The 25,291-nt window shown below is 48.6% G+C and overlaps 1 protein-coding gene across 3 annotated transcripts in view; it reads right to left on the bottom strand.

Moving 5' to 3' along the window:
- Window positions 1-4,078: 4,078 nt before the first annotated feature.
- Window positions 4,079-25,291, bottom strand: part of CALN1 (calneuron 1) — a 535,451-nt gene continuing 514,238 nt past the window's right edge. For 2 of the 3 annotated variants that reach the window (XM_049902727.1, XM_049902725.1), the window contains exons 5-6: window positions 21,750-21,906; window positions 4,079-5,919 (exon numbers count right to left, since the gene is read on the bottom strand). In XM_049902727.1, coding sequence (XP_049758684.1) covers window positions 5,792-5,919; window positions 21,750-21,906 — 285 coding nt within the window. In that variant the 3' untranslated portion in view covers window positions 4,079-5,791. Of the gene's footprint in view, window positions 5,920-18,057; window positions 18,126-21,749; window positions 21,907-25,291 lie in introns of those variants that run through there. The other variant, XM_049902726.1, reaches the window with a different exon arrangement.

The raw sequence follows: 25,291 nt of genomic DNA, 5'->3' as shown, positions 1-25,291 counted from the left end.
AACATCTGGTTTACCTTCCTTCCGGCTTTAGAGATGAGAAACCAGAGGCAGGGAGGGAAGACATTCGGAATGACCCGGCTAGTGGGGGTGGCTGAGGCTCCTGGAGCCCTCCCTCCTGTGCCCTTCCCAGCTGACAGGGTTGGCCACACTTCTGGCTATCGGATCTGCTCTCTAGTCTCTGCTCAACAGGTCTGAGCCCGCCCAGACCGAAGCCCCGGAAAGGCCTTTTGGGCTGGGCAGAGGTCAGCATCCTCAAAGGAAAGGCGAGCTAGCAGGCTCCTCTTAAACCTTGCAGAGCATGTCATTTGGATCAGGTTGATGGGCAGCCCTGTGGCACTCAATCCCCCGTATGTTCAGAAAGTAGGTCAGACACACAGGGAAAACACTGAGAGGTCAGCATCTGGAGTCCTTTACAAACTTCCTTTTTCTCTCTCAGGCCCAGGGATGGAGCAGCATTGCAGCTGAGTTCTGAATTCCCTGGAAGATTCCTTTCTAATTAGCCTGCTCTTCCACTCCACTGGAAAATTCCAGCCTCTGCACCCTTCTTACTCGGACAACCACTTCTAACAATGGGAGGAGCACTGTTTTGAAAAGCCAACCCATCACGTCCAAGCTAAGAGGTGGATAGAGCTATGCCTTGCTTATGGGGTCTGCTCAATGGATAAGCTGCCCAAGGGAGGGGTAAGGGGTATGGGGCTGGGCAACTCCTCTCCAGTTTCAGAGTCTTTCCTTCTCGTGGCCATATTGCATATCAACTGAATCACATTCATTTTGCCTTGAGCACTTTTTGAGAATTATCATCATGCCCCTTGAGACCATATGAACAGGGTCCCAAATCAATTGGAAGTAGACACTGTAGCTCTTGAAATGACCATGAGTCTTGGCAGTGAGCATTGGATACTAAGAGATGTGCTCAGCTGGTTTGTGTACTTGACCTTATTCCTCCAAACCCACTGTCTACAGCCAGGCTACGAAGCTGAGGCCAGTCCCCTGAGCGGCTTAGTCAGAGGAAGTGTGAAGGGAGGCTGAACAGTGTTGACATTTGAATTGTCATGGAGACGGGGTCAGCCCAAATCCTCCTCTGTTTGGCTATCACTTTAAATAATTCAAATTGAAACCCCTAGCTGCTGAATACGGCTTCTTTTCTATTTCTGATAGATCTTTCCATTCTGGGGGAGCTGGTGTGGGAGGATGGCTGTGGCATGGCCTTTAGGTTACAGACTTTTGGCCCCATGAGGATCATGGAAGGGGCCAACAAGGAAGTTTTGATCTGAGGTCATTTCAGACCCATGTTCTCCAAGGAAGGCAGCTCTGCTGTCTTCTTACTAGCACAACCAATGTCTAGAACATAATCTCAGTTTACCTGGTATCATCATGGCCTTGGAAATAAAGGGGCCCCTCCTTGCAGTGGGGTTCCAGACCTCCCTATATCTCAGTGGAACAGGCTGAATAACACAGTCACTACGGGTCAGTGCAGTACAGCAACCTCCATCGTGGTTTGACCACATGGTTTGACCACTATGGCTGGAGACCTCCAGGTGGGAGAAGTGAAGCCCAGCAGCTTTGGCGGCGTGGAAAGCCAGGGCTTGGCAGAAACAGGACTTCAGGGCACGCAGCCACACGTGGCCAGGCCAGGCCAGCTCACCTTTGGCCAGGCTCTTGTATGCTCCCAAGAAGGCTGCTAGCTTCAGGTTAAGAGCAAGGTACCAAACTCTCTTGGGTTTCTGACCTGAGTCTGGACTTAAGCCTAGCAGGAGGCATTTGGAATAAAAGATGCATTTTTCTCTCCCCAGTTCTCAGATATATTGCTTTATGATTCTGTGAAGGGAGGGTGGGGAGGGATAGTATGGTCAAAACAAGCTTCCCGTCTTTCATTGGGTTCTTTCAAATAACCACAGGATTAGCTGATCATTCATCAGACTGATGGCTGACCATTTGCCATGTGTCAGCTGGACTAAGAGCCATGTATCAAGGAAGAAAACTCACAGTACACATTTTTTCTCTCAGATAAAACACCTAGGAACTTCTGAAACCACCCGGATCGTCAAAGACCACATGCAAACCTCCATTCACTCCCGTTCACCCTTCTGGCTTGCTGGGGGAGATTCCAGAGAGGCAAACGGATGCTTTCAAAGAGTGGAGGCTCAAAATCTTTTTTGCCTTCCAGATGATATTTCTACCTTTTCAGCCCGGATTAAGGGGCCCTATCTCTGAGCCCTGGGAGGTGGGGATGAGTGGGAGTGAGGAGGATCGTACCAGGCTTACAGGTAGCCGCTGTTCTCCTGAGTAACTGGAAAGACGAGCGCAAACCCGAGAGGAAAAGGTGGAGAAACCCACCAGCTTCCTGGCGGGCAGTTTCCCCTGCCGACAGGAAATGAATGCAGGGACTCTGGTTGCAACCGGCAGAACCGGAGCATTCTTGGAGAACATGTCCCTTATTTTTGCGAGTCTTGGCAATCTCAGGGTGGAAGGCAAGGGTTGCCATGGCAACCCCCCCCCCCCCGCACAGATTGATCACATGGGACCCCCGCACAGTCTGGAAGCCACTACTAACGGTTCCAATGCGGGGTCCTGCTTGGGGGCTCTGTCTGCAGCTGGATGAGGGGACAGAACTTCCTTGGGAGGGGGTGCAGGGTCAGGGTCTGCTTCTCTGTTCATCACTGCGGCAGTCTGGGGACACCGGTTTGTGCTGCAGGATTGAGCTGGGCTGGGGTCACCAATACACTCAGCAGATCCCCTGGGGCTGGCAGCAAAGGCCACTGGTTGCTAAATCTATTTGCTGGAGTGAGGGCTGGCCGTGGTTCCTCCCTCTCAGTTCCTACAGAGGGCACCACCACCTGGGGCCATCTGGGGCGTGGGGACATTCCCGTAGAGGGTGCCACCACCTGGGGCCATCTGGGGCGTGGGGACATTCCCGTAGAGGGTGCCACCACCTGGGGCCATCTGGGGCATGGGGACATTCCTGTAGAGGGTGCCACCACCTGGGGCCATCTGGGGCATGGGGACATTCCTGTAGAGGGTGCCACCACCTGGGGCGTGGAGACAGGACCTCCTGTGATGAGGATGCTGACTAGCATTTCTGTGGACAGGACTGGGAGTCGGCTGTGGGTCCAGGGTCCATGAGAAGTCAGCATCTTATGCTGCCAAACAAAGAAGCCAACACCTTCAATAGACCACAAGGGTGCAAGTCATGTGACAAACACCTAGCTCCCCATGTCTAAGGAATGCCACTAGCTCAGTGCTGTCCTCACATGCTGTGTCCCCTGGGGACCACGTGTGAGGTCACCATGGTGGAACGTTAGCTTCTGGGCCACCAAAAAGAATCCTGTGGACTTCTTCTCACCCTATACCCCTAGCAACACCACAGAGATGCAGTCTGCTACCCTTCTCCTGGGCACTATGGGCTTGCTTCTGGACACTGGGAGGGGGTTGGGGGAGGGAAGGATACTTTCTCGGGAAATTTTATCCCCCACACCAGCCCAGTGGCTCATATCTTTTTCAGGGAAATCTAACCCTTACACCCTCTGGTCCTCATCTCCAGTGGGCGCAGCAGCACTTGCAGAAGAGCTGACTCAGGAGAAGGCCTCATGATCTGCTCTGGAGTCAAGCCTCACCATCGGCATAGCAACTCCCTTCTCGTGGCAGGGCTCCTTGCAGCGTCCCTGGGTCTCCAGGGTCAGGTCCTGCATCCCTGCACCAGGAGGCTGTGGTCTGTGGCTCAGGGGTCAGCTAAAGATAGGGAAGCAGGTCCTTATGAGGTTTGTGCTCTCTCACCAAAGTCCAGTCCAGAGAGAGCAAACCACCATGGACAGTGAGAAATGAGAGAGATGTCGGGTCGATTAATATTCTGCGTTTGGACCTGTTCTAGTTTGTGATTCCAATCCTGAGGGAAGCATGGTGGGTCAGCTGGGAGAGAGACAGGAGAGGCAGGTGTGGTGTCTGCACAGGGAAGGGGCAGGGGTCTGAGAAAGGCAGCTGCTGCCGTCCTTGGCCAGGATGTCGGACGTCAAGGGGCTCTCAGCATTTTCACATAAGGCCTCCCCTGCCCCCCACCCTTGGGAGCTCACACCTTCCCCTCCTCCCTTCATACTATGGCTCGAACCCTAGTTTTACTTGTGCTCATCAAGAATGTTTGGGCTTCCCCATGCGGGAAAGCTCCTCCAGTCACCTCCACGTGGAGTAGCCTGGGGGATTGCTTGCAGAGGGGAAGAGGAAGAAGACTCTAGAAGGAGACTTTGGGTGCTCCATGTCTAAGAAGGCAGTAGGGCGGGGGGTGGGCTTGAGGAAGGGGCCAGGAACACAAACGGCACCAAAACACCTACCCGCTGGCATGGAGAGAGGGAAGATTCCCGGGCCTTGATACTGGGAGAGAGGGGAAAACCAGCAGCTTTAGGATGCAATCAAAAGAAACCAGGTGGGACAATGCCCTTACAGAAACAAAGACCTGAGCTTGAGACGCACGAAGGGAAAGTTTACATCCAGAAATTCCTGGCTGGTCACACCATGGCTGCACAGGCTCGGATGAACGGTGGTGACTGATAGGGCATCTGGGGAGAGCTGGGAAATTACAGAAGGAGGTGGCGCTGAGAACAGACCAGGGGATTCAGTTCCTGGCCCCCCACGGAAGCGTCCTGCAGGCACAGGTGAGTGACCTATCCCTTTTAAACCTTTTCCCCCACCTTCTGAAAATAAGTCATTTGCAGAATCTGACAGCAGGAGATACTGTAAGTATAGCCATTGGCATCTTTCCACTTTGGCTTATAGTTCTCTTTTCAGCTGGGGAAGACTAACAGAGCAAACTGGACTATGAGAAAAGGGTCAGCTGCAGGAGGACCAGCTTAGGGTGGTTCGCTGGCAGGAAGATGTACGCACACTCCCTTCCCGGGCTGCAAACACCTCCTCACTGCCAGCCTCACCCCCTCGCTCCCCCTACCTCCCTCGCCCTCCCTTAAAGAAGTGGGGGTGAGGGTGAGAGGCCAAGCTTGTATGGGAGTCAATGGTTAGAGAGGGATGATGTCACACAGGAAGGAGCCGAAGGCGGCGCCCAGGGGCAGCTAAGCTGGGAGGAAGGCTCTCTGCAGACTCCGAAATGCTGGTGCGAGATGATGGGCTCTGGGGACAGAAAGCCGAGTGCCAACGGAAGCCGAGAGCTCCCCCACTGCGCCGGCAAGGGTCCTGGAGAAAAGGCAGTAAAAACGGAAGCAACTGGGGGCGCCGCTGCAGACCGCCTGTGTGGCACCCCACTCGATGGCTTTCCCCTCGCGCCCTGAGGGGGCTCCCCCGGGTGGGTGAAGGCAGCCAGGGCGAGATGGAAGGCCCCACTTTCTGGAGTGACCCCAAAGTCAGCCTCTTGGGGTTGAGCTTGACCTCAGGGTAGGTCCTCCTGTTAACCCCTGGGCTCCGAGAAGGGACGTGGAGATGACCGCGTGTCCACACCTCCCGCTCGCTCTCTTCGACCACCGACCCAGATTGCCACTGGAATTCCGCAAGGAAAATGGAGTTCCTCCTGGGAGTCACCACCAGGGGTTGAAGCAATCACTGGGAACTCCTGGGTATTTATTGCATTAGGAAACAAAACCATTAAAGCATTGAAGACAGCCCTTTTGTGTCCCTGCCAAGGAGATGACGTGGATTTGCAAGAGCAGTCACACTGCAGCCTGGGGCTCTGTCCCGAAGCGGCCCTCCATCCCCGTCTGCGTCCGTTGTCCAGGTCTGCTGTTGTGGAGGAAGGAAGTGTGGCCGCGGGCCATGCACATGCGGTGGGCTGGGAACACAGTGTGGCCGAAGGTTGCTACTCCATGCCGCTCCGCAGGATCTGATTGGCCGCGATCAGCATGACGCTAATGATGAAGGCCATGGCAAAGGCGCATATGAGGCTCTTCCGGACGCAGGTTTGCCGGTTCTGTTTCTGGGAATGCACTGGGGAGATGGGAGAGAGAGAGGGAGAGAGGGGAGGAGACACAAGAGAAAAATCACACATGAGACAGTAGGTTGTTGTTGTTGTTGTAGAGTTGGCCCTTGACTCATGGCAACCCCATGCACAATGGAGAGAAACGCAGCCCAGGCCCGGGCCAACCCCAACATCAGTTTCAGATGAGAGGGTTGTGAGCCATAGGGTTTTCACTGGCTGATTTTTCAGAAGTAGATCTCCAGGCCTTCCTTCCTAGTCTGTCTTAGTCTGTAAGCTCTGCTGAAAGCTCTTTAGCATCCTAACAACATACAAGCCTCCAATGATGGATGGTAACTATGCCTGAGGTACACTGGCTGGGAATGGAACCTGGGTCTCCCACATGGAAGGCGAGAATCCTACCACGGAACCACCACTGCACCCATGAGATAGCATGTGCCTCTTCCTAAATCAGCCCAGAGTGAGAGACCCGGATGAAGACTGGTCAATTCGCATGTCCTTATTGGACCGCTGGCAACAGGTACGAGATGGTCACACTTCTGTTACAGAACTGTGACTGACTGAGTGATGAGCATCCAGATACAACAGAGTGAAATTCCCAGCAAGAAGACAGGGAGTATCTCAGAGAGACTCATAAAAGGCACCAGCCAGTCATGCCTGCAGAGCGTCTGGCTCTCATGTCTGAGGCAGTCAAGATGGATGCATTAGTGCCAGACTGGAGTGACTTAGCTTTCCTGGAATTTTCCAGAAGGGAACCTGAGCTCTACTCTCCTGTTGGGTGGCTGCTAGTGGAAATGACTCTAAGTAACGTCTGGAATCCTTCCAGATAGGCACTCCAGAGTGGGGTCCCTGGGCCAAAGCATCCGCCTCACCCAGGAGCTTATTAGAAATTCTGACGCTCTGGCCTGGCCCTGCCTCACGCCTACAAATTACGGCCTCTGGTGGAGAGGCTAAGGATCTGTGTTTAACAAGCCTTCCATGGGATCCTGGTGGTTGGTGAAGTTTGAGATGTGGGTACTACTTGCTCTGTTGCACAGGACCCATTGGCCCAGCATGAAGACAGGGAAGAACAAAACCCTCTCAGACTTTCTGGAGGTGGCTGTCCCTGCCTGCCACCAGGTCCTGTGGTCCCCAGGTGTCTGACCTTGAGTTCTGGAGTTGCATTCTCCTAATCCTTTTTGTGGAGCCATTGGCTTCTCAGGCCCACAAGAAACCATTCCTTGAGTCTCATTCAAAAGCAAACCAAACCCAATGTTGCTGAGTCAATTCCGACTCATAGGAACCCTACAGGAGAGAGTAGAACTGCCCTGAAGGTTTTCCAAGGCTGTGAATCTTTATGGAAGCAGGCTGCCACGTCTTTCTCCTGTGGAGTGGCTGGTGGGTTTGAACTAGAATCTTTTTGGTTAATAGCCAAGTGTTTTAACCACTGCACCACCAGGGTTCCTGGGTCTCAATCAGTAGGTATGAATTCAACCAGTTGCCTTTGAGTTAACTCTGCCTCATGACGACTCTTTATGTGTCAGAGTAGAACTGTGCTCCATAGGGTTTGAAAATGGCTGCTTTTGGGGGAGGTAGATCACGCTAACCAAAGATGAAGAAATTGAAGATTTTTTTACCAACTTCTGCAGTCTGAAATCGATCAATCATGCAATCAAGATGCATTGATAATTATTGGTGATTGGAATGCAAAAGTTGGAAACAAAGAAGGATCAGTAGTTGGAAAATATGGCATTGGTGATAGAAATGACACTGGAGATTACATGATGGAATTTTGCATGGCCAATGACTTCATTACAAATACCTTTTTTCAACAACATAAACAGCGACTATACACATGGACCTTACCAGATGGGATATGCAGGAATCAAATGGACTACATCTGTGGAAAGAGACGATGGAAAAACTCAATATTAGCAGTCAGAACAAGGACAGGGGCCAACTGTGGAACAGAACACGGATTGCTCATTGGCAAGTTCGAGCTGAAACTGAAGAAAATTAAAACAAGTCCACAAGAGCCAAGGTATGACCTTGAGTATATCTCACCTGAATTTAGAGACCATCTCAAGAACAGATTTGATGTGTTGAACACTAATGACCAAAGACCAGATGAATTGTGGAATGACATCAAGGACATCATACATGAAGAAAGCAAGAAGTCATTAAAAAGACAGGAAAGAAAGAAAAGACCAAAATGCATGTCAGAAGAGACTCTGAAACTTGCTCTTGAACGCTGAGCAGCTAAAGCAACAGGGAAGAAATGATGAAGACAAAGAGTTGAACAGAAGATTTCAAAGGGCGGCTCGAGAAGACAAAGTAAAGACATGTGCAAAGAGCTGGAGATAGAAAACCAAAAGGCAAGAACATGCTTGGCATTTTGCAAGCTGAAAGAACTGAAGAAAAATTCAAGCCTCGAGTAGCAATACTGAAGGATTCTATGGGGAAAATATTCAAAGACACAGGAGGCATCAAAAGAAGATGAAAGGAATACACAGAGTCACTGTACCAAAAAGAACTGGCTGACATTCAGCCATTTCGGGAGGCAGCATATGATCAGGAACTGATGGTACTGAAGGAAGAAGTCCCAGCTGCGCTGAAGGCATTGGTGAAAAACAAGGCTCCAGGAACTGACGGAATACCAATTGAGATGTTTCAACAAATGGATGCAGCGCTGGAAGCGCTCACTCATCTATGCCAAGAAATTTGGACGACAGCTACCTGGCCAACCAACTGGAAGAGATCCGTATTTATGCTCATTCCAAAGAAACGTGATCCAACAAAATGTAAAAATTATCAAACAATTATTAATATCCCATGCAAGTAAAATTTTGCTGAAGATAATACCAAAATGGTTTCAGCAGTACATCGACAGGGAACTGCCAGAAATTCAGGCTGGATTCAGAAGAGGACGTGGAACAAGGGGTATCATTGCTGGTGTCAGATGGACCTTACCTAAGAATACCAGAAAGACGTTTACCTGTGTTTTATTGACTATGCAAAGGCATTTGACTGTGTGGATCATAGAATGGAAATTCCAGAATACTTAGTTATGCTCATGAGGAACATGTACATAGATCAAGAAGCAGTCATTCGAACAGAACAAGGGGATCCTGCATGGTTTAAAGTCAGGAAAGGTGTGGTTCAGGGACGTATCCTTTCACCAGACTTACTCAATCTGTATGCTGACCAAATAATCTGAGAAGCTGCACGGGACCAGGCAGTGTTTTGTTCTGTTGTACACAGGGTCTCTATGAGTTGGAACCGACTCAACAGTGCCTAACGATAACAGATTTCTTCTGCAGTGCCTCTGGGTAGACTCCAGCCACCAACCCTTTGGTTAGCAGCTGAGTGCATTAACCATTTGCACTAGGCATTAATTAGTGGGATACGAATATGGGCCAGAAATACCGATATGGAAACAACGAGAGAGAAAAGCTTTAATAAAGTGTGGTGAGTGGGAGCAGGGGTCTTTTCTAATATTATGTCTCTGGAAGGGAACCTGAGCTCTACACTCATGGTGGAATTTCTTTTCCTTCTTCTTTTCTTCTGCTTCCCCTGCACCTTCCCCCGCCCCATGTCCATCACTAAGATCACAGAAGACACTCATGCCCCGGGGCAGGAAGCTTCAGAGCTCCCCCCGGACCAGCAGCATCAGGACCACCTGGCAGCTTGTCACAAATGCAGAATCCCAGGTCCCATTGCAGAATTCCTGAATTGAAATCTCTGGGGTAGAGGTCCCACATCCTTGCCCATCAGATAGCCAGATCATCCGGGAATTGTTGGGCCACACCCCCCGACTTCTGGATTCCGTGGGTAGAGTTTGAGTTGCTGGGGGACAGGATAGGATATGTGTGTGTGTGTGTGTGTGTGTGTGTGTTGGGGACCTCAGGGAGGTAGGGCAGGGAGGGCGTTGGGGAAGCTTGTGCTTTAGATTCAGATGCTAAGAAATCTAATGACAGGAAAGGAGAATATTTTCAAGTTCCCTTCCATTTTGAAAAGGCATCTTTTCACTAGGCATTTTATTCTACCTTTACAAATAGCTACCAGCCCAGAGAAGGTGGTTTCCGTTAAGTGCTGGTCTGCTCACTGAAAAGTTGGCAGTTAGAACTCACCCAGCGGTTCTTCGAAAGAAAGACCTGGCAATCTGTTTCTGTAAAGATTACAGCCTAGAAAACTCCATGGGGCACTTCTACTCTTGCCACATGGGGTAGCTATGAGTCATAATCGACTAGACATCACCCAATAACAACAGCAAGGAATAAAAAGTAAAATGCAGTTTCCCTTCAAGTGACCCTCTGTCTCGTTCTTCAGGAAGGCAGACTGGAAAAGGAACAGGTCAAGGCAGAATCCACTGTGTTTGTCGTTAGCTGCCATCAGGTCAACGCTGACTCGTGATGACCCCATGTGTTTCAGAGTAGAACTGCTCCAGCGGGTTTTCAAGGCTGTGGCCTTTTGGAAGCAGATCACCAGGACTGTCTTCCCAGGCACTGCTGGGTGGGTTCGAACTGCCAGCCCTTCAGGTAATAGTCGGGTGCTTAACTGTTTGAGGTCAAGGCAGGGGCCACATGCGTTTAAAGAACCTAAAAGCAGTCCAATCTCAAACTCCTCACCCTCTTGGCATTCGGTGGTTCCCTCAAGCCGTTGGAGATAACTAGGAAGAAGCAGGAAGCTGGTGATGTTTCCAAAGGCAAACAGAGCTTTCCCTGAGCCATGTGGGATTTCTAAAAGACATCACCCAGGAAGCCTCACTCCAAAGAGAGCCCGTCCCCTCACCAATACTTACTGATCATGGCGGCCATCGTCTCTCAGGCCTTGTCTTATTATTTTTAATTCTTCAGGAGCCACTGGGCTTCTGCTTCCCTTGGGTGATTTGAAGTATTTTTGGTTCAGCTCTCTACCTGCCAATTATGTCTGGGTCTCAGACTCTTATAGGTTCCTACCTAGAGGAAGAAAATTTCCTTGCTGGGGAGCTGGTTCTCCTCCCTTGAGTGGGTAAACTTAAAATGATGCCAGCCCTCAGGAAGGAAAAGGAGGTGGCGTTTCAGAAGGAAAGGGCCAAGGCAGAAAATACCATCAGAATGTGGAAGCTCCATATCAGAACACTTTGAGGACTGGCTAATTTATTCCGGGCAGCTCTTCAGCAGAAAAGGCTTCCGGAAACAGTCCTATACCTTTCCATCCTGAGGGCCAGTGAAGGCTTAAGGGAAAGAAAAATTCTGTGATTGCCCTGAGGGAGACGGTTTTTGCTGAAGCCCATCTTTGTGAAGGACACTCGGAAAACAAGGTTCTAGGCAATGGGATTACCCCCCAGGAGTGTGGCTGTAACTCTGATCTCAAATCCTTCAAAGCAGTAGGAGAGGAGAGATGAGGAACCAAGGAAAACTCCAGGAGAGCTAAGAGTTTGTGCTCGAGGCTTTGCAAATCTGAACCCAGATCTCTAGGTGGTGCCAACGGTTTGTAATCTGCTACTAACCTCAAGGTTGGTGGTTTGAACCTACCCCATGGCACCGTGGAAGAAAGGCCTGGCGATCTGCTTCTGTAAAGATTTACATTCAAGAAAACCCTGTGGAGCAGTTCTAGTCTGTAACCCATGGGGTCACCATGAGTCGGAACTGACCTGACAGCAATGAGTAACTTAACCGATAGCTTCTTCGAAGACCCTGTTTCCAAACGAGGTCATGTTCACAGGTACCAGGGGTTAGGACTTCAAATCTGAATCGAGACCAATGTTGTGTAAGCAGAGAGAAGCTTCTAGCTCACACACTGGTCAGCGTAGCTCTGACACAGGTCATCACGGAGGGTGTGGTTCAAACTCTGTGCCCTGAGAACTGTTTTACACCTAGTTCTGACTCCACCAGAAGCTGTGTGACGAGGGTAAAGAAGCCATGGCTTTGGAGCCGGGCCAGCTTCCATCTGAGTTGTGACTGTCCCAGGTATCAGCTGTGTGACCTTGGGCAAGTGCACTTCCCTGGGCCTCAACTTCCTCACCATGGGGGTACGAAGACCTGCCTTGTTGTGAGGGTTTGAGGAAGCATGAAGGTGCCGGAATATTGTTTATGTTCACCTAATGCTAATTCCCTTTGTAAACCTTTAGAACACTCCCTTTTGAACACCCGCCTCAGTGGGCCAGGTACTGTCTCATGTGTAACCCTGCAGTCAGCTGAGTGTAGCTGCCCCCACGTAATAGACGAGGCCTCAGAGGCTCTGACAGCGGAGCTGGAAGTGGAGCCGGAAGTCATCTGGCAAATGGTAGAGGTGGGATTTGAGCCCAGGTCTGACGCTAATCCCCAAGGTTCAAAACCTGTTGCTGCTGAGTCAATTCTGACTCATAGTGACCCTAGAGGGCAGAGTACTACTGCCCCACAGGGTTTCCAAGGCTGTCCATCTTACCGGAAGCAGACTGCCTCATCTTTCTCCTGGGGAGAGGCTGGTGGGTTCGAACTGCTGGCCGAGTTAGCAGCCGAGCACTTGACTACTGTCTCTTCTTGATCTTCTGCTCAGCAGTAGAGCGTTCACTGGCCCAAAGAAAGTGCATTTCAAACACGTGTGATAGACCAGGTATAACCTAGCACTAATTAGTGTTTGTTGACAATAATTTAAGGTCCGCCTTTGGCTTTCACTTATTTGTGTTGTGCTGTATTTCTGGATATTTACTCTAAATGTCTATTCTTTGTTTCTGTGGCAAGAGAACAGGTCAGCCTGAGCTCGAGATAAGGCTTCTTCTCCAACTACCACCTTGAAACCTGGGCAAGTGACTGAACTTCCCTGAACCTGTTTCTGCCTCTGTAAGAGGAGCTAGAGATAACATCTCCCAGGATTATTTCAAAGATCAAATGAGCTAATAGAGTAAAAGGAGTGCCCAAGTGCACGCTGCTAGAGAAACACAGGATTCTGTCCATGTAACACTCAGCTGCTAACTGAAAGACTGGCGGCCCATACCTGCCCAGCGGCTCTGCAGGAGGAAGACCAGGCGATCTGCTCCCATAAAGATTACAGCCTAGAGACAGTTCTGTTCTGTCACACTGGGTGGCTGTGAACATCTTCATCACACCCTACCTGTTAGCAATCAGTCTCCATTTGCCTTCCCCCCAGTCTGTGGCAACCACTAATCTACTTTCTGCCTCTGTGGACGTGGCTGTTCTGGACATTTTACAAAAGGAATCCTATAACGTGTGACTTTTTGTGTCTGACTGACTTCACTCAGCATCACGTTTTCGTGTTTCATCCGTGTCTGGCATGTATCAGGACGTCATTTCTCTGTATGGCTGAGTAACACTCTGTTGTATGGCTGGACCACGATCTGTTTATGCATTCATCAGTCGCGAGTGGGGCTGCTCCCTGTACTCCTCACACCGGGCTTGCTGGACCTCAGACGGCTCACTGTGTCTTGCTTTTTGAGGGTCCTACTATGAAGCCTTGGTGTGGTGGTTAGACAGTTTTGGCCTCCCCAGCAGCCTTCCCCTTCTAGTAACAAAATTCTTCTTTTCTTTTTGGGATCTGTACCTTCCTACCTCGTAGAATTCTCAATCCGGGACTTCACTCTCCCCACCATGAGAAACCAGACTGGCCCCCAAACTCTTGGGTTGGTTCGGGGCCCACGAGCCAAGCAGGTTTGATTGGAGCCCCGTGTTGGCATGGAGATGGATCCTGAGGGAGTGAACCAGCCTCCTGAGATGCCAGGGCTGCATCCAAAGCTGCCACCCATGGAGAGAGAGCCTGCCCCAGACGAAGCCGGCAGAGGGAGGAGGAGGAGGAGAAGTGAGAGTGGGAGAATGTTGCCTGAGCTTTCTGGGTCCAGGTCCCTCAAAGTCCATCCCTTTGAATCTCCTATTATTTGTGCTGGTGCTTTTTAGTTTAAGGGGTTCCGGGTGGGTTTCTGTTACTTGCAACCCCATGAGTCTTGACCAGAACTCTGGGTAACACCAGTTGTTAGCAGCGATTTGACATTAGGAACGGCTGTGCCCAGAGAAAGGCTCAGACTCTGTGAATATGGTCCCTGCCCCATCCTTCAAAGATGTGGGGTTCCAGCAATACCTGGGCAGCAATGTCTCCAGTCTCCAGGTAATAAGTAACAACATGAATAGACTGGGGTGAGTCTACCTGCTAGCTTTTTCTTGTTTTGAGTGCTTTCTAATGTTTAGGCATTATACTAAATATTTCCATGTGCCAGCTCATTTAATCCTTGTTACAACCACATGAAGGAGGTAACAACATGGTTCCTATTTCTGAGATGAAGAAAATGAGGCTCTAAGAGGTCAAGTGGCTTCTTTAAGTCAGCGAACACATGGTAGGGCCGGATTTTCAGTCAAGCCTATCTTGAGTCCTGAGCAGGGGTTCCTAGCCATCACACAGACTTATCTAATAGGTCTCCGCTGTATACCAATGTTCACTGCAGCACTATTCACAACGGCCAAAAGGTGAAAACAACCCAAATTCCCGTCCATCTACTGAGAAACAAAATGTGATATATACATACACACGTACAGTGGACTATTTCTCAGGCATAAGGAGAAATGAAATCCTGACACGTGCTGTAACAAGGATGAACCTTGGAAACATTACGCTGAGTGAAATAAGTCACCAAAGGCAAAGACTGTATGATCTCACATACACGAAATACCTTGAGTTGGCCAGTGCATAGAGACCAAGTTCACTAGCAATTACCAGGGCTGGTGGAAGAGGGTGGTGGGGGAGTCACTGCTAAAAGGCTGTTGAGCTTCTGTTTGGGGTGATGAGAAAGTTTTGGAAATGCGTTGTGTTAATTTTGCACAACATGGTGAATGTAATTAACGTCCCTGGTTTGTACACTTAAAAATGGTCACAATGGCAAAGGCTTTGTTATATATATTTTACCACAATAAAATTAAAAGACGACTCTGCCAGTCTCTATTCCATGTCTCAGAATCTTATCACTCTTCACCGAATATTCCAGAAAACTTCCCTACATGTTTGCTGTGAAGGGTCCTCAAAGAGAAGAGACTTTTTTTTTGGTCTGAAGCTCCAAATCTCTTTGAAAACTGTCTCCTCTCTCAGCACATGCCACTGACCTCAGCTGCACCTTAACCTCCTACCTCTATGCAGCAGAACAGGTTTTATTTCAGGAAAGTCCTGGCACCAGGCGAGCAGGGAGCAGATGGTATAGATGACAAGCCAAGCCCTTTTCACTTGGATGGGGATGAAATACCCAATGCACACGGCTGGGTGACCGGGCAGGTCCAGGTGTGCGCTTGACAGCCCAGCAGGGACACTGTGACTTCAGCAGGGGTGGACCTTGGTTTTGGCCACCAAAGTCTTTCTGACTTGTCACTGAGCCCAGAAACGTTTGAGTCTAGATATGACCATCCTTGTCCAATCTTTGCATGTACACAGATGAGGAAAATAAAACTCAGAGAGGTTAAGTAACACTCCCAGAGTGACACAGCCAGTTGGCACAGGGCTGGGAACAGAACCCACACTTCTGCACCAGTGATCTTTCTGGGGCTACCTGGCCACCATCACCTCCTGTGACACTTTCCTCCTGTCCATCCTACCGAGGTACGGACTGGTACGCAGCAGCTGTTCTGTGTCTTTCCCGGAAACCAGTTACCCCCAGTTGGTGATTTTGCTTTACTTCTTCCTCCCGTGCGTGTTGTCAGAACGTCAAGAAAAATCTGACAGTTGGGATTCCATTTGGGGACAACACTTGGGGGATGTGTCTTGAAAGGGCTCACACACAGATCCTGCTACATTCCTCTTCAGCTTCCAAATAGAAGCTGCTTTCATTGGTGATGAGATGGAAAATGAACGAGGAGGACACACCACCATCGTGTAAGGAGCCTCGGAAATGCCAAAGCCCAGGGGAGTGACAGAGGCTGACAGGGCAGGGCTTTGTCAGGAGGCCTGGGTTCAAATCCTTACTCACTCCTTGCTGCTTACCTGGGACTGCAGTGGCCTACCTACCTACCATAAAGATAAGGCAGGCGGGAGCGTGTATGTGTGTGTGTTTATCTGTGTGTCTGCACTGACGTAAAGCTTTCCATTTGACTCAGGAATGGCTTCCCCTTGCTGAGCCTCAGTTTCCTAATCTGTAACATGCAGGCAACAGAGCTTATCTCCCAAGGATGTGCCAAGGAGTCACCCCAATGTATTAACAAGTGTAAAAGCACTTTGCATGGGGCAAGCCTTCCGGAAAGTTCTGTGCTGTCCCTTTCTTCCTGGACTGTACCAATATGGATTTAGCTGTAAAAATATTAGACGCAAGCACTATCCAATGTAATATATAGTGTAATTTGTCATAGGAATACTTCATAAAGATCAGGTGACAGACAGGCAGATGATGTAACCATAGACTATTAAATTCCATATATGTCACCAACTGGATCCAGATAATAAAAGTACAGATTTGTCTCTAGTGTCACTGAGCTTATGTTTTCCAAAAATAAGATGTGATTAAAAGTGGATGAACTGAAGCAAGCCACCCTGAAACTCTGTTGTTTAGCATGGATTTAACAGACTCGTTCTTGTCAGGTTGTCAAATGCTCACCTGGAAGGTGGCACTGCCCTGTCCCCAGTGGTTAGCCAGTTATGATGGATGTTACCCTGCTTATTTTTCCAAATAACTAGAACACAAATATTGAAAACTAACATCTAAGTACATGCAGCATAATATATCTCAATGAGGGCATTCAGAAAAAATTGAGGGGCTGGGAGTGCCTGAAAGTCGTACTTTTTTTTTTTTTTTAATATTTTATTGTGTTTTAGGTGAAAGTTTACACAGCAAGTTAGGTTTCCATTTAACAATTTTTGTACAAATTGTTCCATGACATTAGTTACATTTTTTAATAATGTGTCAGCATCCTCATTTTTCCATTCTGTTTGTTCCGTTTCCATTAATCTAACTTCCCTGCCCCTCCTTACCTTCTCATCTTTGCTTTAGGGTAAATATTGACAGTTTAGTCTCAAATAGTTGATTATTTAAGGGAGCATAGCACTCACAGGCGATATTGTTTATTTTATAAGCCAATCTATTACTTGGATGAAAGGTGACCTCCAAGAGTGTCTTCAGTTCCAAGTTCAAAGGGTATCTTAGAGCGATAGTCTCAGGGGTTCCTCTAGTCTCTATCTGTCCAGTAAGTCTGGCCTTTTTTTTCAGAAGTTTGAGTTTTGTTCTACATTTTTCTCCCATTCTGTCTGGGATTCTCTACTGTGTCCCTCGTCAGAATGGTTGGTAGTGTTAGCTGGGCACCACCTAGTTCTGGTCTCAGGCTAGATGAGGTCATGGCTCATGTGGACTTGTTTCTTCTTTGAGCTTTTGGTTTCCTTCATTCTCTTTTGTTCCTGATGACTAGAGACCAATAGTTGTATCTCAGATGGCTGCTCGCACACTTTCAAGACCCCAGACGCTACTCACCAAACTAGGATATAGACCATTATCTTTATGATCTACGTTATACCAATTGATGGAGTTGTCCCATAAGATTAGCTATGGTCCTAAGCCTGAAAGTCATACTTTTAATCAAATATTCTTACTGAAATGGGGACCTATAGGCTTCTAATTAACACTTACTGCCAGAGAGTCCTACGGGACACTGGTGGTTCAGTGGTACAATTTTTGCCTCCCATCTGGGAGACCTGGGTTTGATCCTGGCCCATGTACCTCAAGCACAGCTACCACCCATCCATCAGGGGAGCCTTGTGTGTTGCTAGGATGCTCATCAGGTTTCAGTAGAGTGTCCAGGCTAAGACGGGCTAGAAAGACCTGGTAATCAGCTTCTGAAAGTCGGTCAGTGAGAACCCTGTGGATCCCAACAGTCCCGTCTGCAACTGATCTTGGGGATGATGCAGGGCTGGGCAGCATTTTCTTCCATGGTGCATGGGGTCACCATGAGTCGAGGACTGACTTGACAGAAGGTAACAGCAGTCAGTCTCAGAACTCAGTGGGGTTAAATGAACTCATGTGTGAAAAGCACCCAGAGCAGTGGGAGGCACCTGGCCAGCACCCCATTCAATCTGAATGATTTCCCAGCCTGAAGCCGGGTGTGTAATGAAGGAGTCCATTACAGAACACTGGAGTTAGAGTCTTCTAGTCTCTTCCCTGCTTCTCTAAGTGGCTTCTTTTTGATGTTCTAGGAAATGGATTGTCCACGATCTGTAAGCCCCCAATTCAGGGGTTCCTCAAGAAGTCAGGAAATCCTTCTTTGTATCTAGATTGCAGTTTAATCTGATCTCCTCTTATCTGTTCCTTAGGAGAAGATAAGGATAAGACCATAAAGATAAGGTAGGGCCCTAAAAACCTACCATAAAATAAGGTAGACTGGGGTGTGTAGGTGTGTGTGTGTCTGCAATGTTCTAAAAATCAAACAAGAAAACAGAACAAAAAGAAAAACAAGAACAAAGACCTTTCCCATCAGGGGTGCCACACCCTTTGGGCCCCTGGCCTCTTCCTCTGTTCCTTATTCTTCCATTCATGTGAAATGCGTAATCTCTAACTCCTAACTTACCTGGCAAACTCTGACTACGTCGTTGTAAAAGTATCAGACTCAAGATTTATAAAAATCAGAAATATAGTGATTGACATTCAATGATGCTGAGGGCATTTGGAAAGCCTTACGTTCGTTTCTAGTTGATTGCATATTGCGATCTGATTCTGTAAAGAAGGCCCTATAGGGCAGTTCTACTCTGGCCTATAGGGTCACCGTGAATCAGAATCGACTCGATGGCAATGGGTTTGATAAGTATGATGTTGAACATCTTTACATGGTCTCCTTTCTCTCTGGCCCATTAGTTTTTTTTCTTCCTCATTAGTTCCTTCCCCTCAAAACAAATAGGATTTCCAAACCTGACGGATCACCTAGCTGAGGTGGGAGAACCCAGCACTGCAGGTGAGCCTCTCAGCATGGTTATGTACTTGCTGTGGGAAAGCTCTAACAAGAGCAGGAGGGAGGAGCTTTCTGAAGAGAAGCAAGAGCCTAGAGGCCTGAGTGGGCTCTGGGACCTGTGAGAAATGGCTCCTTGTCTCTGCCCTGCTCCTTTCCTTTCCATCAGGCACTGCTCCCTTCCCTTCCATCATGCATTGCTCCTTTCCCTCCCATTAAGCATTGCTCCTTTCCCTCCCATCAGGCACAGCTCCATTCCCTCCCACCATGCATTGCTCCTTTCTCTCCCATCAAGCATTGCTCCCTTCCTTTCCATGCATTGCTCCTTTCCCTCCCATCAGGCACTGCTCCTTTCCCTCCTATCAAGCATTGCTCCCTTCTCTCCTGTCAGGCATTCCTTCCTTCCCTCTCCTCAATTATTTGGGGTTACAAGGGATGATTAGAATTGGAAAAAGTTCTGTGGCTTCAAAGAAACAAAGAAAACCACCTTTCCTTCAAAATTAGATGGTGGGGTTTACTGAGGTGGATATGGGGAGGGCAAGGTCAGCCAAAGGGTCTCAGATGGCCTCTTTCAGATCTAAAGCAGCAGGGGGTAAACTCGGGGTTTGCGTTCTCCGCATGCTTGTCCAAACCACGATTAGGGAGGCCTTTCCTCAACTTGGAGAGGGCCGCGGACATTAAACACGCTACTGCGGCACCAGTGACAGTGATCTCAACCACATCCAAGAATGGAAAAATCTAAAACCAAAATACAGATCAACAAGCTTGGGCCTGGGGCCAAACAGCACTGGCAGAATCTTAAAATTTCTTCTCTGACGTGAAAATATGCAAAAGGGTTATGTAATCAGGGTCACGGAGGTCGTGCAAGAAAGAAATGTGCTCATGGAAAAAACAAATGTTTCTTTTATTAAATAAGATCATAAAATTGAAAGCAATTAGCGATTAATAATTACCTGACACTTACTAATTTCCTGGGACTTACTGATTATCCCCCACTGCCAATGTGCTAATATCCTGCTGATCCTTAAAGCCGACCCAGTAAGACATTTCTTTGGCAACCCCTTTGTATGGAGTTCCTGGGTGGTGCACACAGTTGATGTTCTCAGCTGCTAAGGAAAGGCTGGAGTTTCGAGTCCACCCGGGGGTGCCTTGGAAGAAAGGCCTGGTAATCTACTTTTGAAAAAGCAGCCATGGAAAACCCTGTGGAGGACAGCTCTGCTGTGACATTTGAGTCAGGATATCATGAGTCAGAGCTGACTCCACGGCTAGAGGTTTTTTGGCTTGTAAGTCATCAATTTTCTTAGCATAGGAGCTTTTGAGTAATGAAGGGGCATTTCTTAGAGTTCAGATTACTTCGCAGTGCAGCAGACCTTCCCCAAATTACTAAGACTTGTGACGTTTCCCTGAACCAAACACTGATCCACAAACAAAGCCTCTTGTGGAAAACAAGCTACCCAGAAATTTCTTCTCCCATCCACTTCAAGAGCGCTCACCGCCAGCGGGGAGTGAAAGGCCCAAGTACGTTTATGGTTTGAGCGTATCATCTGTCAGCTAAGAACGAGATGGACTGGGGGAGCCAGGCCTGCTGGTCCCCCAGTTTTGGTCCAATCCTCGTCCTCCTCACTTCTGCTCACACCCCCACCCCTACATGTCCTGCTAGAAATGGCCTTGGCTGGGACGAACCTACCCTCTGTGATCCGTGCACCTCCAGTTCTAAATAAAGTGATTGATGTTATAGCCCAAGTGTCACAAATGTGAGGAACAAGGCAGCACTCGGACCACAACAGTGGTGTACACAGTGTTTTGGATAAACTTAAATTCGGATGCCTGTACAAGGTGGCATTGATTTCTAGTTTCCCCAGTCCCCATTGCTCTCTGTTACCCCAGTTTGAGTTGATTTAAATTAGTAGAAGCTAAGTAGAAGCCACACTCTGTTTCCCATGGCCATGGCTTTTAATCCTTGCACAGTGATACAGGTGCCCAGCCCAGGCAGGGCCGATGGGAGCCCAGGTCTGAGTTAACACTGTGGTCACTTGGGCTCGCTCAGTCCCAAGTAGCCTCACTACCATGGTGCTGGCCCATTCTCTCGAGGCAGCTCCAAGATCAGGTAGCCAAGGGTCATTCAGGTGTCCCCATGAAAGCTCACCCACTGTGTATATTGATTTAGTTAAATGTTCAGGAAAAAAAATAAGGAAAAATAGTTCGGCCTCTTTAAGAAACCTTAGCATTGAACAGGTTAAGAATAGCTGGTATCCTGCTATGCTGTTTTAGGTAAATTTTTTTTTTTTTTTTTTTTAATTTTCTGTACTTGGAAAATGTTAAAGCAGCTCTGATTTGCAAAGCTGGGAGGAGAGATTAAATTATTTACCTTCCCAGGAACCCTACCAATTAGGGGATAAGGTAGGCTTTTTTTCCCCCCCTTTCAGTTTTCTTTCATGAGCCCAAGAAAAAAGGTCTCGTGTGAGCCTCTTTTGGGAACCCTATTTCTTCTGTAACTACTTGGTTAAGTTCATCCAAAGACTCTGTTCCTGGCCTCTCTTTGGCCAGTGCACAGACACCATCCTCTCCTAAGGACCCTGTGACGTAAGTGTAGTTATCCTGGGGTTGACAGACAAGGAAACACACTCAGAGAAAATATACCTGTTCCCAAGTTTTTAAGGTCATACACTAGTCAATGAACTTGACCCAAGCTTGCTGACAATCTAACCTGGCTCTTTCCACCACCCCACTGCAGCCCTCGCTAAGTAAATGCAAACATCACAAAGCCACACGTCCAATTTTGGGAAGCTTAGGGGAAAAATAACCCAGAAAAGCAAAACCCGGAAACCCTGTATCTTTGCTGAAAGGATCTTCTAACCTCAGTCCTGGATCTTTGGCTTCAGTGCTAGGCCACTTCAGGCTGGGAGTGTAAACACGTTTTTCATGCAGAGAGCATGGAGGCATTGGGCTGCGTGAGACCAGGGAGAAAGCAGAAGCAGTGGGGCCCCTACCTCCTTCAAACTCTGTCTGGCAGTTCCCCGAGGTCTCGTTCAGGCTTTCCTCCTCGTTGATGATGATGTTTTCAATATCCTTCATTGTCAAGTGGTCCCGGAAGGCGTGATAGAGAACGTGCTTCAGCTCCTCCAGAGTTATCCTCTGCATGTCGAACTGTGGAGAGAAAGAGGAACAAGACGCTCAACGTCCGCCACGACTGGCAAGCCCCAAAGCTCCTCTGTGGAACTAGTCTCAGGAATCAGGTGAGCAGCTTTCCATCACGTTCAACTCCAAGCGCGCTTGTGAGCTTGCCGGGACTTACTGGGAATACTCTCAGAGAGAAGGTGCACCTGCCGGTTTGGTTTCCTACTCAGCCAGGCTGTCAGCCCTCCAGAGCTCCTGCACTTCAGAGTTGTTGTCACACTTTACACAATGCGTATGTTTCTAAAATTGTTATAAATCTACCAAAAAACCCCACCCAGCCAACCTTACCATTTGCCATCGAGTCAACTTTGACTCATGGTGAACCCATGTGTGCCAGAGTAGAGCTGTGCTCCATGGCTGATTTTTTTGGAAGCAGATCACCAGGCCTTTCTTCCAAGGCACCTCTGGGTGGACTCGAACCTCCAACAGTTCAGTTAGCAGGAAAGCTCTTAACTGTTTGTGCCACCCAGGGACTCCTTATAAATATACCAAGGAGTCAGCAGTTCCCATCCTTATTTAAGTATGTGTCTTGTTCTGACAAGAGAAAATGTGAGTCCAAAGCCATTTTTGTGCAGAAGGGCAGCTAAAGGGGAGGTGTAGAATTCTCAGTACGTCCTGCCCTCCTGATGAGAGAATCGATGTTCCCACTCCATTTATGGGGCCCTGGTGGTTAAGAGCTTGGCTGCTAATCAAAAGGTTGGCAGTTTGATCCATCAGCCACTCCTTGGAAACCCTATGGGGCAGCTCTACTCTGTCCTGTAGGATCACTATGAGTAGAAATCGACTTGATGGCCATGGGGGTTGGTACTCCATTTATCCAGGTTGGTCGTATGACTTTCCTGGGCAATGAAATGTAAGCATAGTCACATAAACCAGTTTCCAGACCAGTTGCCGTCGAGTTGATTCTGACTCATGGTGACCCCACGCGTGTCAGAGTAGAGCTGTGCTCCATAGGCTTCGGTGGCTGACTTTTCAGGAGTAGGCCATCAGACCTTCCTTCCGAGGCACCCCTCGGTGAACTTGAACTGTCAACCTTTTGGTTAGCAGCTGAGAACTTAACTGCATCACTCAGGGACTACTCCAAAAGTCACACAGCCACATGCAATGAAAAGCATCAAGAACCATGGTGTGGCTCTATCATTGGTTCTCTTTCCTCTGCCATGAGAGGAGCTCGCCCCAGAGAGGGGCTGTCCCTTCAGTCAGAGTCTCAACATGAGGATCACATGAAGAAGACCTGCCACCAACTCCTAAAGAACAAGTCACGTGAGCAAGAAACGCTCTCGGTGTTAGGACCGTAGAGCTCGTGGATTGCTTGCTGCCTCAGCAGAACGTGGCCTGAGCCAACAATACAGAAACGAGGACCGTAACAACAACTCCAAAAGGTGCAGCACTGGCTCCAGGCCCAGGCAGTTGAGTTGGGAATGAGAAAACCGTAGGTGGATGATGAAAAGATAATGATCTGTGTTAGGCGGTAGTAAAACATGTGGTAAAACTCTTGCCCATAAGAATTTGAAGGACAGATGTATAAGAAATGAGCCTTTGGCTTTAGATAAAAAGTTGGGGAGGCGGAGCCAAGATGGCGGACTAGGCAGACGCTACCTCGGATCCCTCTTACAACAAAGACACGGAAAAACAAGTGAATCGATCACATACATAACAATCTACGAACCCTGAACAACAAACACAGATTTAGAGACGGAGAAAGAACTAATACGGGGAAGCAGCGATTGTTTCCAGAGCCTGGAGCCAGCGTACCAGTCAGGTACGGCACAAGCACAGAGACCTGCTCCACCCCCCTGAACTAACCCCGGGAGGGGGACTAGCCGGTTCCACGGGCGGCGTGGGACGCAGCCGTTAGGAGAAGTCCCCGGGAGGCAGTGACTGATCTTGGAGCAGAAAGAGCAGCATCCGAGCCGGGGAACCGTCCCACAGGGATTTGGACTGCACGCAGGTACGCCATAAACACGGAGAGTTGCTCCACCCCCTGAACTAACCCCGGGAAGGTGACCATCCGGGTCGCGCGGGCGGCGTGGGACGCAGCCGGTAGGAGAAGTCCCCGGGAGGCAGCGACTGGTATTGGAGCGGGGAGAACAGCGTTCCAGCCGGGACACTCGATCGCGGCACAAGCACGGGGAGCTACTCCACCCATCTGAACTAACCCCGGGAGGGGGCCCACCTGGTTCACGGGGGCGGCACGGCCACGTGGCTGGAGGGACGAGAAGTCCCCGGGAGGCAGCGACTGATTTTGGAGTCGAGAGTGCACCGTCCCAGTAGGGGAGCCTTGACGCTGGGCGTGGGGCTGGAAGCGGAGGATCTGACCGTGACTCCAGCGGGCCAGACCCCCCGGGGGCAATCTCCACACAGACAGCACACATAGGCGACGCGCCCGCGGGAATCTCAGATATAATAGTCATTCCAAGCAAGACAAGCAACTCTGGCTATATTCTGAGGTGCTACTCTCCTATCTCTCTGTTCCCTCCCCCACCCTCCCCAGGCAGCTTCATTAACATCTGAATAGCCTGAGCCAGAGGGAGAACTCTGATAGGGATCTGACTGCAGTTTTTTTTTTAGCGGATTTTCTGGAAAAACTAGTTTCCCAGTGATGGCTCGGAGACAACAATCCATATCAAACCACTTAAAGAAGCAGACCGTGACAGCTTCTCCAACTCCCCAAACAAAAGAATCAAAATCTTTCCCAAATGAAGATACAATTTTGGAATTATCAGATACAGAATATAAAAAACTAATTTACAGAATGCTTAATGATATCACAAATGAAATTAGGATATCTGCAGAAAAAGCCAAGGAACACACTGATAAAACTGTTGAAGAACTCAAAAAGATTATTCAAGAACATACTGGAAAAATTAATAAGTTGCAAGAATCCATAGAGAGACAACATGTAGAAATCCAAAAGATTAACAATAAAATAACAGAATTAGACAACACACTAGGAAGTCAGAGGAGCAGACTCGAGCAATTAGAATGCAGACTGGGACATCTGGAGGACCAGGGAATCAACACCAACATAGCTGAAAAAAAATCAGATAAAAGAATTAAAAAAAATGAAGAAACCCTAAGAATTATGTGGGACTCTATCAAGAAGGATAACCTGCGGGTGATTGGAGTCCCAGAACAGGGAGGGGGGACAGAAAACACAGAGAAAATAGTTGAAGAACTTCTGACAGAAAACTTCCCTGACATCATGAAAGACGAAAGGATATCTATCCAAGATGCTCATCGAACCCCATTTAAGATTGATCCAAAAAGAAAAACACCAAGACATATTATCATCAAACTCACCAAAACCAAAGATAAACAGAAAATTTTAAAAGCAGCCAGGGAGAAAAGAAAG

This window comes from Elephas maximus, chromosome 12 (assembly GCF_024166365.1).
Source record: "Elephas maximus indicus isolate mEleMax1 chromosome 12, mEleMax1 primary haplotype, whole genome shotgun sequence".
NCBI lineage: Eukaryota > Metazoa > Chordata > Mammalia > Proboscidea > Elephantidae > Elephas > Elephas maximus.
The sequence above is the reverse complement of the archived record's forward strand: the minus strand, read 5'-3'. Positions and strand labels throughout refer to the sequence as shown.